Source organism: Phoca vitulina, unplaced genomic scaffold (genome assembly GCF_004348235.1).
Source record: "Phoca vitulina isolate PV1807 unplaced genomic scaffold, GSC_HSeal_1.0 scaffold1, whole genome shotgun sequence".
NCBI lineage: Eukaryota > Metazoa > Chordata > Mammalia > Carnivora > Phocidae > Phoca > Phoca vitulina.
In genome coordinates, this window is record NW_022589704.1 from 11,100,073 (window position 1) to 11,119,786 (window position 19,714).

The 19,714-nt window shown below is 39.2% G+C and overlaps 1 protein-coding gene across 7 annotated transcripts in view; it reads left to right on the plus strand.

Moving 5' to 3' along the window:
- Positions 1-19,714, plus strand: part of SPHKAP (SPHK1 interactor, AKAP domain containing) — a 160,196-nt gene that overhangs the window by 121,712 nt on the left and 18,770 nt on the right. For 4 of the 7 annotated variants that reach the window (XM_032400601.1, XM_032400624.1, XM_032400616.1 and 1 more), the window contains 3 exons: positions 367-4,126; positions 17,524-17,709; positions 18,039-18,065. In XM_032400601.1, coding sequence (XP_032256492.1) covers positions 367-4,126; positions 17,524-17,709; positions 18,039-18,065 — 3,973 coding nt within the window. The remainder of the gene's footprint in view (positions 1-366; positions 4,127-17,523; positions 17,710-18,038; positions 18,066-19,714) is intronic. The other 3 variants (XM_032400609.1, XM_032400634.1, XM_032400644.1) reach the window with 2 other exon arrangements.

The following is a 19,714-nucleotide window of genomic DNA, read 5'->3' on the forward strand; positions in this document are numbered from 1 at the left end:
CCTCTGCCTCTGCCCCTTCCCCACCCACCTCGTGCTATCTCTCTCAAATAAATAAATAAAAATCTTTAAAGAAAAAAAGAAAGAAAGAAAGGTGATCAGCACTCAGCTCCCCAGTGCTATCTTCTCCCACTCTAGTGCTGACATTAATATCCCACATTGAAAGCCATTTTGTTGAGTGGGGCTCCATAACGAAACTCAAAAACCTCTTCAGATTCACTTGTCTTGAAGGAACATTCTAAATGCTGTTTTTTCTGGGGGGGAGAACCCTGGTGCTATAAGGCCTTTTTTAAAAATAATTGTTATTTTAGACTCATGAGATCCCGCTATCCAAAAAGTAATAGTGAGCCCTCATTTTGTCTTCACTAGGTGAAGAAAATATAAATATCTCGGCTAATGTTTTGGAAAGTAAAAAACCAAAGGAAGCCACTCAGGAGGAATGGAATTGCAACAAGGAAAAGTTGCTTTATGCTTTGGAAGACAAACGTATTGGCAAATATCATCCGACGATGAAAGCAGAAGGATCTCTGGAAAAAGTAGCAGCAGACACCACTTTGCAGAGCCTCGGTGCATCGGCCGAGCCATCAGAATGGAAAGATGAAGCTGTGCAGAAGGAGAGGCCAACCACAAATTATTACTATTCAGGAAATGTTAAAGGTCACATGGAAAAATCCCAGGCACCCTATATTCCAGGGGACACTTACTTCTCCAGGATGGTTAAGAATGGTGGGCCTCCCGTCTATGGTGCCCTCGCTGAGCATGACAACAGCTTAGACCCAGGGGACTGTGAAGATGGTATAAACTCCCTTCCTCCCAAACAAGATGGAGAAGCCACAACTGGCGAGTATGCCACAAATTTAGCAGAATCCGTGCTGCAAGACGCATTTATTCGGTTGTCCCATTCTCAGCCTACACCGCCCCAGGAATCGGCAGTCAGTGTTTCTGTCGGAAATGCTCTGCTACCCAGTGGCTCTTCCACCAAAGGTATGGTGGGCCCTTGGTCATGGGATGAGCTCCCCAAAATCGTCATTGTTCAGAGTCCAGATGGCAGTGATGCCGCACCTGAGGCGGGCATCGCCTCATGGTCTGAGGTGGAGGTCTCCGTTGAAACCTCAGGTGTCCTCTCTGGAGAGAAGTCCAGCAGACAGCCTCAGAGTGCTCTAGAAGTCGCATTGGCTTGTGCGGCCACTGTGATTGGAACCATTTCCAGTCCTCAGGCCACAGAAAGCCTCAAAATGGAGCAAGAATCTTTGGTTTCACCCCATCCAGTGGGAGGCAATGAACCGCTGCAGACTCAAATATCCCAAGTACTCAAGGAGCCATCCATCAGTGAATACTCCTTTCCCTCTGCTCTGTGTGGCATGACTCAGGTGGCAAGTGCCATTGCTGTGTGTGGCCTGGGTGAAACAGGAGAAGCGAAGGCTCCCAGAGGCCTCTCGTGTGCAACTGAGGCCTGTGCAGCGGCCCCCTCGCCTTGCAGTCTGGCGACAGTGGGGAACATAGAGCTGGGAAATGAGGCCATTGCTTGGGCATTGCTCAAGGAAGCTGCTCTGGTTTTAACAAGGCCCAATCCCTGCAGCAGCATTGGAGACCTCATGGAATCAATGAGCAAGAGAATCATAGAAACTGCTTCAAAGCCTCAGATCTTGTGCTCAGAAAATGTCCTCAGGAATGACCTGGCACAGACCCTGTCCAATGTTATCCTGAAGCAATGCATTGATGAAGCTCACCAGAAAAACAAAATAATTGATCCCAATGATAGCAGGCATTCACCTGAAACTCTTGACACCTTGATGGAAAGTGCAAATCAACTGCTCTTCAGTGTGATATGCTTCACGTTCAAGAAGATGAGTCATTTGGTACAGGTTGGGGAAGGCCCCACCACCCTTGCTAATGAGACCACCAGCTGGACGGAAACGGAATTCAGCTGCCGGCCACCTGACCAGGCTTCTGGTCTAACATGGACCAAAGCCATTGAATATTCCAGCAGCTATCCACTTAGCAATCCGTGTAGCACTAGTCTTGCAGATGATGTTTATCTGAAGCAAGATAGCAAGGGCCCAGCGAAGCCAGGACTCTTCAAGAAGCCCATGCTGCAATCTGAATTGCCCTGTAGTCCCAGAGTGCCTGATTCTTCAACTCCTAAAACAACCCCCAGAGAAATATATCAAAAAGGAACTGCAGGAGAAGATCCAAACAACTCTCATCAGATGCTCAGGCACAATGAGGATGAGTACAGAGCCCCTTCAGAGGGAGAATGGACACTGACAGTGGGCAAGGGCAGCAGAGGTTCCCAGGACACAGAGGACGGCACCAGTGCAAACACCCAGGAGAAGTATAATCGTGCCCCTCCTCTAAACAATGAAGTTCAAGTGAACCTGTCTTTGTTAGGGAATGACTTGCTGCTTCCTGCTCAATCTGTGCTACAGGAAAAACATGCAGATATATACTGCATTACAGACTTTGCGGAAGAATTAGCAGAGATGATTGTCTCCATGGCAACTGAAATCGCAGCAATTTGCCTTGACAACTCAAATGGAAAACAACCCTGGTTTTGTGCATGGAAGAGAGGGAATGAGTTTCTGGTTACCCCGAACGTATCCTGCCGGTCCTTGAAGAGGAAGAAGGAAAACCAGACCAGTGGGGCCACAGTGAGGAAGCACAAGCCACCAAGGCTCAGTGAGATCAAGAGGAAAACAGATGAGCACCCAGAGCTTAAAGAGAAGCTGATGAACAGGGTTGTGGATGAGTCGATGAATCTTGAGGATGTCCCAGATTCTGTCAATATTTTTGCAAATGAAGTGGCAGCCAAGATCATGAACCTAACAGAGTTCTCAATGGTGGACGGCGTCTGGCAAGCCCAGAGCCATCCCCGGAACCGCTTACTCAGTGGAGACAGGTGGAACCGACTGAAGGCTTCCAGCTGTGAAAGCATCCCAGAAGAGGACTCTAATGCCCAGGCTTATGTTAATAGCCTAGGTTTAATGAGTACCTTAAGTCAGCCAGTTAGCAGGGACAGCTCTGTCTCCAAGCAGTCCAGCTGTGAAAGCATCACTGAGGAGTTTTCCAGGTTCATGGTGAACCAGATGGAAAATGAAGGAAGAGGGTTTGAGTTACTGCTGGATTACTATGCGGGCAAGAATGCCAGCAGCATCCTGAACTCAGCCATGCAACAGGCATGCTGCAAAAATGACCACCTCATTGTGAGGCCAAGCTGTCCCTCTAAGCAGTCCAGCACTGAGAGCATAACCGAGGAGTTTTATAGGTACATGCTGAGGGACATTGAAAGAGAAAGCAGAGACAGCACCTCCTCCAGACGAAGCAGCCAGGATTGGACAGTTGGCTTACTGTCACCTTCTCTGCGATCCCCATTGTGTTACAGGCAGTCGTCCATGCCAGATGGCAGATCTCTGGGTGCCAGGCTGACAGTGAATGCACCCACTAAAGCCAACTCTTTAGATAGCTTCGCTCAAAACAGCCAGCAAGATTTCCTAAGTGTACATCCAGTCAGTAGCACTTCCTCCTCGGGTCTCTGCAAATCTGACTCTTGCTTGTATCGGAGAGGTGGAACGGACCAGATCACCAACATGTTAATTCATGAGACGTGGGCAAACTCAATCAAGGCCCTCATGCAGAAGAACAAAATTATAGTGGATGATGCTGAGGCAGCTGAGGCTGAGCCTGTTTCTGGTGGCTCTCGCATGCAAGTGGAGAAATGTGCAAACAGATCAGCTTCGAGCAGAGTGCAAAGTGGGCCAACTCTTCTTGTTCAGGAGTCCATTGGTAACCCAAGGAAAGACTTCATTACCGAAAGCAAACATCCCCTAGTGTTGTCTCAGAGCAAAGCTGCTCCTCTTACAAACCACAACAGTTTAGATCCTTTTAAAAAGGAAACTTCTTCATGCCATGGGGCTGTGCCTGTCAACCACGCCAGGCGGTCACTTTGCTCAAGGGAAGTGCCTTTAATTCAGATCGAAACAGATCAGAGAGAAGAGCGTGTTGGAGAATCTGAACACTCCCCCTCCAAAAGCAGCCCCCTACAGGAAGCAGAGGAGCATTTGAAAGATGAAAATGTCCCAGATGTGTTGAGGGGTGGAGACACTGCCGTGAGTGCCTGCCAAAACCCTAGGTGAGTGAATGACCCCTTAGACTAGATAGGGTGCATAGTACTGGAGTTTGCATCTTAATTAGTATTTATTCTAAATCCTAGGGGCTTTATTGAGGTGAGAACTGAAATCCTGAGACAATAAATGACCTCCCTGGGTTAATATACACTTATAATAGAAAGTTGGGAGTAATTTTTTTAAATTTCTAAAACAAATGGAGTTCATCTATGTAATGGAGGAAATAGAGTTTCATTTTCCCCAAGAAAATTAATATCCCATACTATGTTACCTCTTAAAATTCAGTCATGAAAATTTTCAAGCAAAAAGGAAAATTATGCCAACTTATTTGAAAAATAGTTAAATTTAAATAAATTTTAATATTGGAATCTGACATTAAATATTTTGGTATCATTTCTCTATCATCTCTCCTTTCAAGTTTTTCTGTTTTGTTTTGTTCTAAAGATCTTTGCAAGGACACCTTGTCCCACAAATGCTGGACCTTTAGATGCATGGTATAATCATGGCAGTGTTACAAAGTAAAATTAGAATTTTGCTATTTCAATAGTTCCTTTCCAGAAAATTGTAGTGTAAGTGACAATGCATTTTGAATTTGAGATAAAGGAATTATTTCTTTCCAGGTTCTTAAGGAAGAATCAGTCCTTTTACATCTCCTCTTTTCATAGAAAATTCATAATATTCTTGAATATGAGACCATTGTGTCAAAATTTATTATTAAAGTTAATTGACATACTATATTAGTTTCAAGTGCACAGCACAGTGATTCAACAGTTCTACTATACATTACTCAGTGCTCACAAATGTAGTCACCATCTGTCACCATATATTATTATAGTATTATAGTATTATTGACTATAATCCCTATGCTGTACTTTTCATCTTCATGACTTATTGTCTCTAGCTAAGTAAGACAGAAAAAAAAAAAAAAACAGATATTAAGCTACTAGCCTTGGAAAACATAAGTTGGAGAAATAGCCTATGTAGTCTTTTCAGGGACATATTTCTATTGTACAAAGAGCCTGTTATTTAGGTGCAGTAGGCAAGTTGAACACAGTCTTCATCAAATTTCAGCTGCTCTAGAAAATCCCTAATACTTCCCCACCCCTATGAGGGAAGCAGAAAGGTGCTCCCTATCACTACAGGGCATCATTACAAGGTGTGGGTGGTGGTGGTCCAGGTGCACCTGAGTATTTCCTTCTTAGCCACTTAATGCTGAGAACTTTCCAATTGAATTAAATCTTGGAAGAATTCAAGGCGGGGGGAACATGAAAACTTACAAGCAAAAGAACATCAAATTAAACAAAATGGAATACAGGCCAAGCTGACCAAAACAAATTCATACGTATCATAATTCTCCAGCTCTAGACAATACTTATCAATGTCTTATAGGAATACCAATACCTCACTTTAGTGTTCACCACCTCCAGGAAGTATGGAGAAACAAGTTTTTAAAAGTGATCAAAGAGTTGAAGAAACAAAATACCAAAGTGATATTCTTTAGAATTACCTTAACATGAGATATATGAAAATGAAAATGTCTTATTTTAGATTCCAGGTGTCTGACTTAGAATCTTCTTCAACATCTTCATAAACCAGCCGAGAATTTTAGCCCAAGAAAGTTACCTAGTTAGGGAGCATTTATGAAGATAAGATTCATGGCTGCAGGCTCAAATCAAATACTGATTGCCACTGAAATAAAATAATATCCATTATAAAATTTTGAGTGAAATGTCACTAATATTATGCTTAAAATAGATACAACCTGGACACTTCCAAATTATTGGGGAAATATGCATGAATAAAGTTTCCCACTAATTTAGATTTATATTCTATATAAGGACCCAAGCACACATTCTCTCAACTCATGATATGGACTTCTGATTTGGTTTTCCAACAACCAAAGAAAAAAGAATATAGAATCATCAGTCTTAGAAATTCAAGAGCTGAATCTGCTTCCAAAACATAAGGACATTGAATATATTTTTCTTTGTGGAGCAATATAAAGAATTGTTACAGAACTCCACTAACTAACCTTGAGCAAGTTCCCTAATCTCTCTATGTCAGTTTACTCACCTATAGGGATAAAGCTCTTAACTCAGTGCCTAGCCCATTAGAAGTACTCAATAAATGTTTACTTTATCATTGTTTTTGTTGTTTGGGGTTAGGGTATATGATTGCCTTTATTTCAAGAGATGTTTTTTTCCCAAGAGAAACCTGTTATGAACAGTGTGAAAATTTTGTTAAAACAGATTTACAAGGGGGAAATTAGTTATATTTAGATCACATTTTCTAAGCTCAGTGTTGTAATTAGGGGATTTGATATGTCAAAATACAGAACTCAGTTCTCTGTGAAATAGTTCCTGCCTACTTACACACAGAGGGAAGGAGGTGACACAGACACTCTTGATTCTGTTTGGCCATAGGGAGGTGTCATGTCCTGAAGATATTTTTAGGCTATTCTTTGAAGGACATTTTCATAATTCTGCTAAAACTTCATAAAAGCCCAACATACTGAATAAAAATCACTTTCTTATTTTTTTATTTGAAAAAGAGTAACAATTTCAGAATTCATTATGGAAGCCATGCCCAAATGGAAATAAGAACCTGCCACATTTGTCCAGATACCTGAATAATCCCTCAATTATAAAGAAGGTAAATGATTTAGGATAGCCCAATTCTTGATTTCTGGGAAAATCGTACCCTATTGGTGGGCAGTAATGTGTTCTTAACTCAGCTGCCCTCTCTGAGATTATTGAAGAGCAATTATATAACCTTTTGATAATTTGAGATCACAAGGTATAAACACCAAGCTGAGAATTCTGAGCATTCACATGTCACCCTTGTTGGCATAATCTGGTTTTTTAGAAGTATATTTTGTGGGTTTTTTTATTTCTATTTGCTACAAGAAAACAATTATTCATCCAATGAATATTTGCATGTCCATTCTGTGATACACACTATCCTTGGGGCTAAACACACAATAGAAAATAGAGATTTAGTACCTGCTGTCATAGCTCCTACACACCCAGTGGGAGAGAAGACAATATGCATGGAAAGACCCTTTGGGAAAAGATAATTACAGTGTGTTAGGAGAGGGAAATAAAAAGAATAATGTGATGGAGAACAACTGGTTGGGGACTGTGTTTACTTAAGATAGGATGTGGGCATTTGGATGAGACCTAGGGGATGAAAGGGTGCCCATCATGTAAAGAATTGAAGTGGAAGATGTACATTTGTGTTTCAAGCAGTACTGGTGTTCTAGCTAACCTAAAAAAAAATCTTCCCACCACAGACCACGTAGAAATCCCACATTAAATATCATAAATACCCTTTTGAATACAGGGCTGACCTTAACAGTATTAATAAACAATGATGATGAAAATCTCGGAGGCAGAAAATGAAAGGATATAGAAACAAAAGTAGTAATTCTGTGCTTGCTCTTGAGGCCTTGCCAGTCTCCCTAACCTACAAGTTCATTTTCTAAAAGAAATAAGACTGTGGGTCCATGAATGGTGAAGACTTAGAAATGACACCAACCTCCATATCCTGAAGTGTTACGTCGTCAGAAAAAGTACAAACTTAGTAAAAAAGGTTAACTCACCAGAAAAGGAGTTGATAAGAAGATGTATCTTTTGGGGTTAGGGCTCTAGGTAGAAGTAAGAAAATCCTCTAAGAATTTATAACCACAGATTCCCTAATGCATATGTGAGGTTCTAATTTACACAATCTGTGTGGTCCAGAAAACCCCAAGTTGGTAAATTAACTTAAAGCAATTTCAGGTTAACAGCACTGTGAGACCTTCGAAGAGACAACAATAAATCCCTGGGTATTTAAGCCCAAGTCTCAAAGGATTTCAATGGGTAAAGCCCCATCAAATAAGGGTTCAGAACCTCAAATCACAAGATAAATTCTTGTGATTTTAAAAATGTAAAAATGTAAAAAAATGCAAGTAAATGTAAAATTTTAAAAATGTAAAAAAATGCAAGTAAAAAAAATAACAACAAAGCAGAAAAATGTCACCCATAACCAATAGGATAATCAGTCAATATAAATATATTCAGGAAGTAGAGAGATGATGAAATTAGCAGACAAGGACTTTAAATAGCTATTACAAACATGCTCCAATATTTGAAGGTACACATGAATATATAATTTGGTGAAAATTATAAACTCACAAATCAAGAAGTACAATGAATCCTAAGCAAGATAAACAAAAAGACAACCACATCAAGGCACATCATAACCAAATTGTTATAAGCCAAAGACAAAGAAATAGTCCTAAAAGCAGCTCAGAGGAAAAAAACAACTTACATACTGAAGAACACAAATAAAAATTTCAGGTTTCTCATCAGAAAAAAATGAAAGCTAAAAGATGAAGAATGACATCTTTCCTGTGCAGAAGGAAAAAACTGCCAGCTTTGTATTCTTCACTTAGCAAAAAATAAAGACTATCCATGGATAAGAAGACTCAGTATTGTCAAGATGTCAGTTCTTCCTAACTTGATTTATAAATTCAGTGCAAGCATATTCAAAACCCCAGCCTGTTATTTTGTGGATATGAATGAAATGATTCCAAAGTTTATGCAGAGACAAAATACCCAGAATAGCCAAGACAATATTAAAGGAGAAGAACAAAGTCAAGCTGCCACTACCTGGCTTTAAGACTTACTATAAAGCTACAGTAATCAAAACAGTGTGGCATTGGCAAAAGAATGAACAAATGGATCAATGGAACAGAATAGAAATCCCAGAAATAGATCCACACAAATATAGTCAATTGATTTTTGGCAAAGAATCAAAGACAATACCATGGAAAAATGATAGTCTTTTCAAGAAATACTGGCAGAACAACTCAATATGCACATGCCAAAAAATGAGTCTAGAAACAAAATTTATACTCTTCACAAAAACTAACTCAAAATGGATTCTCTATCTAAATATAAAATGTAATAAAACTGTGAAACCCTAGGAGATGCCATATGAGAACATTCAGGTGGCCTTGGGTTTGGTAATGACTTTTTAGATAGAATATCAAAGATATGATTCATGAGAAAAATAATTGATAAACTGGACTTCATTAAAATTAAAAACTGTTGCTCTCTGAAAGACACATGAGGACCAGAAGACAAGCTGAAGACTGGGATAAAATATTCCCAAAGACGTATCTGATAAAGGACTGTTACCCAAAATATATAAAGAACTCTTAAAAACTCAATAATAAGAAAACAAACAACCTGACTTTTAAAGTGGGCAAAAGGCTTCAACAGACACCTCATCAAAGAAGATATACAGAAGGCAAATAAGCATATGAAAAGATGCTCAATAATCATATGTTATTAGGCAATTTCAAATTGAAACAACCAAGAGATGACACTACAAACCTGTTAGAATGGCCAAAAAAAAATGGGCAACACAAAATGCTGAGAAAGATGTGAAACAACAAGAATTCATATTTTCATATTTATTGCTGGTAGGAGTGCAAAGATGGCACAACCACTTTGAAAGACAGTTTGGCAACTTCTTACAAAAATAAGCATACACTTACCATATGATCCAAAAGTCATGCCCCTTGGTATTTATCAAAATGAGAGCAAAATTTATGTCTACACAAAACACCTGCTCACAGGATTTTATAGCAGCTTTACTCATAACTGACAAAAGTTGGAAACAACCAAGATTTCTTCTAGTAGGTTAATGGATAAATAAACTCTTGTACATACAGGCAATGGAATATTATTTAACACTAAAAATAAATGAGCTATTAAGCCATGAAAAAAACATGGAGGAAACTTAAATGCATATTATTAAGTGAAAGAAGCCTATCCAAAAGTTTTCATAATATATGATTCCAACTGTAGGACATTCTGAGAAAAGGCAGCAAAAAGATCAGTGGTTGACAGAGGTTAGGAGGGAAGGAAGGATGACAAGGTGGAACCCAGAAGGTTTTTAGAACAATAAAACCATTCTGTGTGATACTATAATGGTGGATACATGTCATTATACATTTGTCCAAATCCATAAAATGCACAGCACCAAAGTGAACCCTAATGTAAGCCAAGATTTGGGGTGATAATGATGTGTCAACATAGGATCATTGATTGTAACAAATATATCATTCTGGTGCAAGATGTTGATAGTGGAGGCATGCATGTGCGGACCAAGGGCACATGGGAATTCTGTTCTCTCTACTCAGTTTTAGAACCTGAAGACACTCTAAAAAAAAAAAAAAAAAAGCTTATTGAAAAAATTTTAAATAAGGACCAAATAGTAACTTTGTATACAAACAAAATCTTAGAGAACACGCCACTAGATCTGCACAAAAGGAAGTGCTAATCGAAGTCATTAAGCTGAAGGAAAACAATACTGATGGAAACTTGAACTACACAAGGGAACCAAGAATTCCACAAATACTAAGTATGTGGGTAAATACACAACACTTTCTCTACTTTTAAAATTTCTTTAAAAGATAATTATTTAAAACAAAATGTTCTATGACATATGTAGAACTAAAATATATGTTGGTTATGATACAAATGATGGGCGGGAGAAAAAGAAGTATACTGTTGTAAAAATCTCCCATTCTATGTGACTTTGTATCATGTAATCTGAAAGTAGACTGTGATAATTGGATGCATACTGTAAACTCTGGAATAACTACTAAAAATATAAGACAAAGAGCTATGCTAATAAATTAATAGTGGAGATAAAGTGAAATGCTAAAAATATTTCAGTTAATCTGGAGAAATGCAGGAAAAGAGGAGAACAGAAACAAAGGACAGATGAGATTAATAGTAAATAATTATCAAGGTGATATATTTAAACACAATCATATTGATAATTGCACTAATTCTTAATGGTCTAAGCACTTCAGTTAAAATACAGAGATTGTCAGACTGAATATAAAAGCAAACCCCTACTGTAACACTCTATAAGAAATGTGCTTCAAATATAAAGACATAGATAGATAAAAAGTAAAAGAATGGAAAAAGAAATATCAAATATGAAATAAGATATGATAAAAAGAAAGATGGAGTAGCTATATTAATATCAGACTGAGTAGACTTCAGGACATGGAATTTTATCAGGGATAAAGAGGGATATTTTATAATGATAGAGGGCCTGATTCATTAAGAAAACAGTAATTGTAAATATGTAGTCACCTAAATAACAAAAATTCAAACTACATGAAACAAAATCTGATTGAGCTGGAGCTGGAAGGCTGGAAGGCAAAATAGACAAATCCATAATCAGAGTTGGAAATTTTGCACCCTTCTACCAGTAACTGGTAGAATAATAGACAGAAAGTGGATAAGGATATTTAAGACTTGAACAACGTTTTCAATCAAATTGACCTAACTAACATTTATTAAACATTCCACCAACAGTAGCAGTGTATACATTTTTTTTCAAGTATACTTGAAACATTAACCAGGGTAGGCCATGAGGCCATAAAATAAGTCTTAATAAGGGGCGCCTGGGTGGCTCAGTTGGTTAAGCAACTGCCTTCGGCTCAGGTCATGATCCTGGAGTCCCGGGATCGAGTCCCGCATCGGACTCCCTGCTCAGCGGGGGGTCTGCTTCTCCCTCTGATCCTCCCCCTCTCATGCTCTCTGTCTCCCATTCTCTCTCTCAGATAAATAAATAAAAAATCTTTAAAAAAAAAAATAAGTCTTAATAAATTGAAAAAACAAGCTAGAATATTATAGAGCATGTTCTCTGACCACAATGAAATTAAACAAAATCAAAACATCTAGGAAACTCCCCAAATATTTGGAAATTAGCAACATACTTCTCAAGTATCCATTGGTCAAAGAACAAATCACAAGGGGAGTTAGAATAAACTTTAAAGTCAATGAAAATGGGGAACGCCTGGATGGCTCAGTCAGTTAAGCGTCTGCCTTCAGCTCAGATCATGATCCCAGTATCCTGGGATGGAACCCCACATCCAGCTTCTGCTCTCCTCCCTGTTCATGCTCTCTCTCTGTCTTACTCTTTGTCTCAAATAAATAAATAAAATCTTTAAAAAAAATAAAGTGAATGAAAATGAAAACACAATATATCAAAATTTGCAGGGGTTGCTTTTTTTAAAGGAAGAATTGCCTAACATCAACAATCTGAAATTCCACCTTAAGAAACTAAGAAAAGATGGTCAAATTAAATCCAAGGTAATATAAGGAAGGAAATAATAAAAATAAGAGCAAAGAAACAGAATTAACAGAAATAGACAAGAATGGAGAAAATCAATGAAACTAAAAGTTTTTTTTTAGTTCAAAGGTTGGTGAATAAAGACATGTTTATACATTTAAAGTTAAAATACAATATTTAAAATGTGTATGTTTAACAAAAAAAAATTCAAAGTGGATGAAAGACCTAAATGTGAGACAGAAGTCACCAAAATCCTAGAGAACACAAGCAGAAACCTCTTTGACCTCGACAGGAACAAATTCCTACTAGACCTATCTCTGGAGGCAAGGGAAACAAAAGCAAAAATGAACTATTGGGACTTCATCAAAGAGCTTCTGCACAGTGAAGGAAACAATCAACAAAGCTAAAGGCAGCCTATGGAATGGGAGAAGCTATTTGCAAACAACATTCCTGATAAAGGGTTAGTATCCAAAATCTATAAAGAACTTAACAAACTCAGCACCCAAAAAACAAATAATCCAGTTAAGAAATGGGCAGAAGACAGACACTTTTCCAAAGAAGATATCTAGATGGCTAACACACATGAAATGATGCTCAACATCACTCATCCTCAGGGAAATACAAATCAAAACCATGATGAGATACCACCTCACACCTGTCAGAATGGCTAAAATGAACAAAACAAGAAACAACAGGTGTTGGAGAGAATGCAGAGAAAAGGGAACCCTCTAGCACTGTTGGTGGGAATGCAAACTGGTGCAGCCACTCTGGAGAATGTATGGGGGTTCTTCAAAACATTAAAAATAGAACTAGCCTACAATCCAGCAGTTGCACCACTAGGTATTTACCCAAAAGAAAAATACAGATTCAAAGGGTACATGCACCCTGATGTTTATAGCAGCATTATCAACAATAGCCAAACTATGGAGAGAGTCCAAATATCCATCAACTGATTAATGGATAAAGAAAATGTGGCATATATATACATACAGTGGAATATTAGCCATCAGAAAGAATGAAATCTTGCCATTTGCAATGACATGGATGGAACTAGATGGTATTAGGCTAAGTGAAATAAGTCAGTCAGAGAAAGACAAATACCATATAATTTCACTCAGATGTGGAATTTAAGAAACAAACAGGTGAATATATGAGAAGGGGAAAAAAGGAGAGAGGGAAACAAACCATAAGAGACTCTTAAAGACAGAGAACAAAGTGCGGGTTGATGGAGGGAGGTGGGGGGGGAGGGGCTAGATGGGTGATGGGTATGAGATAGGGCACTTGTTGTGATGAGCGTCGGTGTTGTATGTAAGTGATGTATTGCTGAATTCTACTCCAAAAACCAATATTGCACTGTAAGTTAACTAACTAAAATTTAAATTTAAGAAACGTGTATGTTTGTTATGATTTCCCCCTTCAATGAACTTTTTATAACTAAACAACTGGATGACCCATTGGAAAGAGGGCTTTTATATTTTTATTGTTATTTTCTACCTATGGCGAGTGATTTCTATTTTCCATTTACAGTGATGATTCAATATTTCTTTTTAAAATACACATTTAGTTTACTTAAACTGATTTTTACAATTTTTATTATTAATATAATATAGGGGGAATGCAGGTATGGCAAAAATCATGACAGTGGTTTGCTAGTAAATTAAGCTGGGGGAACATTAGGTTAGATGATTTCTGAGGTCCCTGCTAACTCAGAAATTCTACAATTGAATTTGATATCGTATAAAAAACGGTCCTCTGAAGCTCTGTATGTGAACTATGAAATCAGAAGTGGAAAAAGGCCATCTACATACATCTGCATAACACATCTGTGTATTATTCATAAATAAATGAGCAAAGCTATACCCCCATTTCTCTCAAAAGAAAATGAAAACCAGTGTTTTAGATAATCATTATTCATTTTGAATTCCCAGTTATGTGACATAGAATATGAGATTTACTGTAAATAGAGCATGAAATTAGATAAAATAAAATATGCTGACAGACTCATTTTTAGCCTGAACATTCAATGTCAATCACTGAGATTTAACTTCTGCTTTAGTGAGAAATATCCTGGAATGAGTTTTTTCTAGTAATGTAAGGTCCTAATTTAGTAAAGAATTAGTCCAGGAAATTTCTTTTTACCTAAGAAAACAGATGGTTTTAGAAGCCTCTCCTTTGTGCTCAGTACTTGGCTTATTTACCCCCTTTTTGGGAGTATTTGTATTGTTTCCATTTATCTTCAATAAACTTTTCTTTCATTTGAATTTAACTAAATTCACCCAATGTCTTTTTGGTGGCAGCCATTCTCTCACTTTCTCCCTGCTCAATTTGGAAAAATCTCAACATTTTAGAAAGGCAAATCAAGCTAATTAGGGACTTTTTTTCATCAGGTGTTAGTAGCACAGCATGCTAGAAACAGCCACACTTTAATACTGTATCTATCCAGAATGCTGTGGGAAGGAGTCTTAGAAGCAAGTATCCAAAGCTTTCGTGAAATTTTCTAGATAACCAGTTCACCTATCAAAAAGGAAATTTTTCATCAAACTCCAAAATTTATACATTTGAAACTCTACTCTCTATATTAGAACTCATTTAAAAATTTTTCAAGTATAACCATTTTTGGAGAAAAGATAATGGTACTAATCCTAAGATTGAAGAGAATTACATAGACTTTTCTGCAGCCAATATACTATTTTTAGAATGAAGGACACTGAGTGTCTTGGGTTGCATCCCCTGGGAACAGACTTTAAGAGGGAGATTTTCAGGACAATAATCTGGTAGGAGAAAGTGCTCTCCAGAGATATGTGTGCATACATCTGTAAGGAGGTAGGAAAGGCAAGATTATATGGAGAGAGGGTGCCCCCAAATATGTTTACAACTGGGGCTTCAGCACATCCTACAGGAACCCCTGAAGAAGTAATGGTCTGTCAGGTTTGGTGCCAAGTGAGACAAGAACTGGCCTTTTGTGTCTTTGTATCAGTTGGTTGTTGGGATGCTCACTGAGAGAGGGTACAACCTTGGCCAGGCAGTTCTCTGCCTGCTGGTGATTCCCAGCGCACACTGGCAGCAGCCAATATTCTCTGCAGTCAGTGTGCAACAGCCCAGAAAAGCATTCTGTATCCACTACACCAGGTTATTGCATTTTTTTGTTGTCACCTGAGAAATACCCTCTTGCTTTTTGCTTGCAGTTATCAATGTCCTTCTCTCCTATACTATTAATTTTTGATGACGGTCAGTAGTGTCAGGAGAAAGGTTGCATGAGTATGTTCATATTTCTGTACATTTCGTTTTCTGAACAAAGAGTATTGACACCTGGATCAAAGAATGATTGAATACTAACCCTAAAGATAGAGACTTTTAGAGAGATACAGAGATTTACATTTCTGGAGCTATTTGTTTACCATCCAGGGTGGTGAAGTAGAGACCGTTTCCTCCTCTCTGCAGAGAACATTTGGATTTGTTTATAAGTGATCTCTCTCTCTCTCCCCCTCCCTTTCTCTCCCCCCGCTCCTTTCTGTCTGTCTCTCTCTGTCTCTCTCCTTTCTCTCTCCCCCTGGTGAAGAAGAGAGGCAAATGTGTCAGCAGCAACTCCTATATGAGCTCCAAGCTTCACAATTTTGAGGTTTTCTTTCTGTGTTGCAAACCTCACAATATGATTCTCCAGCATTTGTTCTGTTTTTACATTCCACATAAAAGTAAAATCATATGGTATTTGTCTTTCTCTGTTTGACTTATTTCACTTAACATAATACCACCTAGTTCCATCATGTTGTCCAAAGGGCAAGATTATGTTCTTTTTAATGACTAATATTCCATTGTATATATTTATTATATATTCTTTATCCATTCATCTATTGATGGACATTTAGGTTGTTTCCGTGTCTTGACTATTGTAAATAGTGCTGCAATAAACATAGGCACGCGTATGTCCTTTCAAATTAGTGTTTTTGGTTTTGGGAGATAAATTCCTAGAAATGGAATTTCTGGATCATATAGTTGAAAGAGGAGAAATAGTTGGGACTCAACTGTTAGGAGGCCAATACAATATAGTCCAGCCAAGAGTAATGGAGCAATGCCCATGAGTCTCAAAACTTGAAGTCTAAAGTCTGGTACCAACTCTTATTGCAATCTTGGACAAATCATTTAATTCACCAAGCTTCTGCATCCTAATCTACAGGAAATCTATGAGGTTCCTTCCAAATCTAAATTCAAGCAATTTAGAAGGACCTAAATTAAGATAATTTCATGAGCAGAGAGACAGAAAGGTCAATGGAAATAAAAAACACAGGAAGAGGATAGGAGGGCAATCAGAAATCGTTTAAGATGTGTTGATTCCAAAATGTTAATGAGACAGATTGACTATGTTCAGAAGACCCGCTGAAAAGAGAGCCCCAGAAGCAGGAAGAGGGGCCCAGGTTGAGTTCAGATTTAGAAGCTATTTTCATAGGCAGGAGAGTAGATGAAATTGTTAGGGGCAGACTGGAACGGAGGGACAGACTGGAACTGGTGACGGCGGCCCTGAGAGGCAACACAGGGAACCAGGCTCTCGGCAAGGTGTGACCACAGAGGCAGGAAGTCCTGGGAACCAGAGAGCAAAACAAAGGCTGCAAGGAGAAAAGCCTGTCGGATCCAGGGTTAAATGCTTTGGAGAGAAACTTGACCTAAAAAAGCACTCATCCAGAAAGGTGGTGCTGATATAAATCAGAGGTTTCAGAGGGAGAGGATGGTGTAACTGGGTAGCTACAAATGCAAAATGTGTTCAGAGGCATTTGCAGGCAATACAACTTGGTAAACCTGCAGAACCGGGTGGGCGTTTTTTTCCCAGCATGGTCCATGTGCCACTTGCATTAAAATTACCTGGAGTAGTTGTTCAAAATGCAGGTTTCTTGGTCTCCCTGCAGAAGCAATGACTCATAATCTCTGGGAGGAGATTCTGGGTCTCTTCATTAGAAACACTACTGCCCCACATTTATGCTTATGTATGCAGCCCAGGGTGCTTCACTGTGTTTTTGAAGTGAATGGAGGGAGTCAGTAGAAAGACATAAAATGAAGAGATGGGGAAACTGATGGACAGCAATCTTGAAAAGGCAAAATGGGCCCTAGGGCACCAGGAGAAAGAATAGCCTGAAAGAAAAAAATCCACCCATCTCCAAGTATCCTGCTCACTGCGGCAGAGACTCATGCTCAAGCCAGCCAGGTCCCCATGAAAAGTTCTGCCTTGTGTCTCCGCTCTTGGTAATGATATCTTGCCCATCTACAGTGACAGTCTTGATGCCAGAGATGTAGCAGGGGCTGAAGTCATGGCAGAAGGCAGAGCCCCCGATGAGTTCCCCAACCTTTCTGGCAGCAGCGGGGAGAGCACGGACAGCTGGTCCCAGCTTGCCAATGAGGAGGACAATCCGGATGACACGAGTAGCTTTCTGCAGCTCAGTGAGCGATCCCTGAGGTACCTGCTCTTTACTTGACTTCCCAGGGAAACAGGTCTCAACACAGATTCTAAAAATACTTTCTAAATGGTTCTCTACAAAGAGTCCCTAATAGAGCAAAAAGGAAAGCTCTGCTAGGTCAAGGTGCCTGCCTGTCATGATTTGTGTGAGAGGTTTCTTAATATCCAGTTGTGCCTTTAATTACCTTGGCCAAGGTTAAGAGTCAGTTGTATTCCTTTCTCTGTAAGCCCCAGCTAGTGCATTCAATAACAACTGGGAATTTTTAAATAAGACCTGCTGTTACACCTGGTGTGTTTGATACTTTCTCTCTGGTTCATTTGTATTTCAGATGCAACCCAGGCTGGGTTTACATGAGGCAAGTGTTTCCACATTGTGTTGTGTTGTTTGGCCTAATTGTTTCTCTCCTTTCTCTCCCCTGCCCTGTGTATTGTTGCTCAGAGAAAGCAAGAGACGAGTTAGTGAAAGATCAGATTTGGAAGGACCCAAGCCCATCAAGAGACATAAACTAAACACTATCCCTCTGTGAGGTGGAAATGAAAAGAATCTCCACATTTCTGCCCCAAGTCTTATTTGATATGATACTGGAAAAAATCTGTAGACTTTCCAGAAAGACCAGTGGGAAAATGGGATTCAGATGCATCTGGGGGTAATGGCTCCTTAGCAGTCTTATTTCTGGCAGTTCAGTCTGTTTAGACTTAGGAAAATTTCAGTGTTAAACACTTGGTCTAAAATCCCCCCAGACCAGTGAGAATTATTACAATATGGAGATTAAAAAAAAAGAGAATATAAATCTCTAGACTTAGCAGCAGTTTATATGTTAATGGCCTTCAGTGCGATGTTTGAGTCATCAGATTTCAATCAGTGAATATATTCAATGCCCCACATGAAACCCAAAGCAGGAATTTGAAATTGAAGGAGTACAGTTGTTACTCATGGTACTCCCCAGGGAAGACTGTCCCGTTACAGGACACACCAGCACTCATCCTTTGGAAACCTGACTTGGAAGAGATGTCACTGGGAAATAGTGGGAGTATGAGGAAACTCAATCGGTTTGCTGAAATTGGATGCATTCCATTCTGCAAGTACCGACAGAGCCTAAAAATTGGCTCAAGTCTACTATGTTTCAGCAACTAAGTTCCAAGCTAGTAACTAGACCATATGTTGATTGCGTAACCTATGTAAATGATTCAGCAGCCCTCCTTCTCCATGATACACAAGGTATCAGGTGCTGCTTCTCAAAGATTTTACAATAAAGAAGCTAATAAAACTTTGGCATTGCCCAACTTCATATTTGTATTTATTTATTTGAGAGAGAGAGAGAAACAGCATGAGAGGGGAGAGGGTCAGAGGAAGAAGCAGGGAGCCTGATGTGGGACTCAATCCCAGGACTCTGGGATCATGACCTGAGCTGAAGGCAGTCGCTTAACCCACTGAGCCACCCAGGCGCCCAACTTCATATTTGTAAATTCTGCAGTCCCACAGGAAAATAATCAGCCAGGTGCATATTCTGTGGAATGTCCCTCAGAAAAATCCCTTGAATGGCAAAAGGAGAACATGTGTCTACTGGTTTCTGTCAGAAGTCAAGAAGCAGGCAAATGAGCCTTCTGATATCTCCCCAGCCAGCATTCTCAGAAGTATCCCAGTCTCCGTGGGTATACCAAAGGGTCTCTTGCTGACAGATAAACATCCTCACTGTAACTAGAATGAGGAACACAAAAGCCATGCTGATAGTCACCCACTAGGTGTGGCCCACTAGCTATAACACCAGTGCAGAAATTCAAAAACAGTGATGATGATGATGATGATGATGATGATGATGATGATAATGATGATGATTGGCTGGAGCCAAAAGTGTCTTTTGTTGTGTCTTCCCCTAATTTGTCCAGAAATAAATATTAATTTAGGAGGCCCCCAACAATATTCTTCTGGGCACCCAAAGAAGGACCTCTTAGGAAGAAAGATGGAACGTCAGCGTTGGCCGTGTGGCCAGGTGGTGGAGACAGG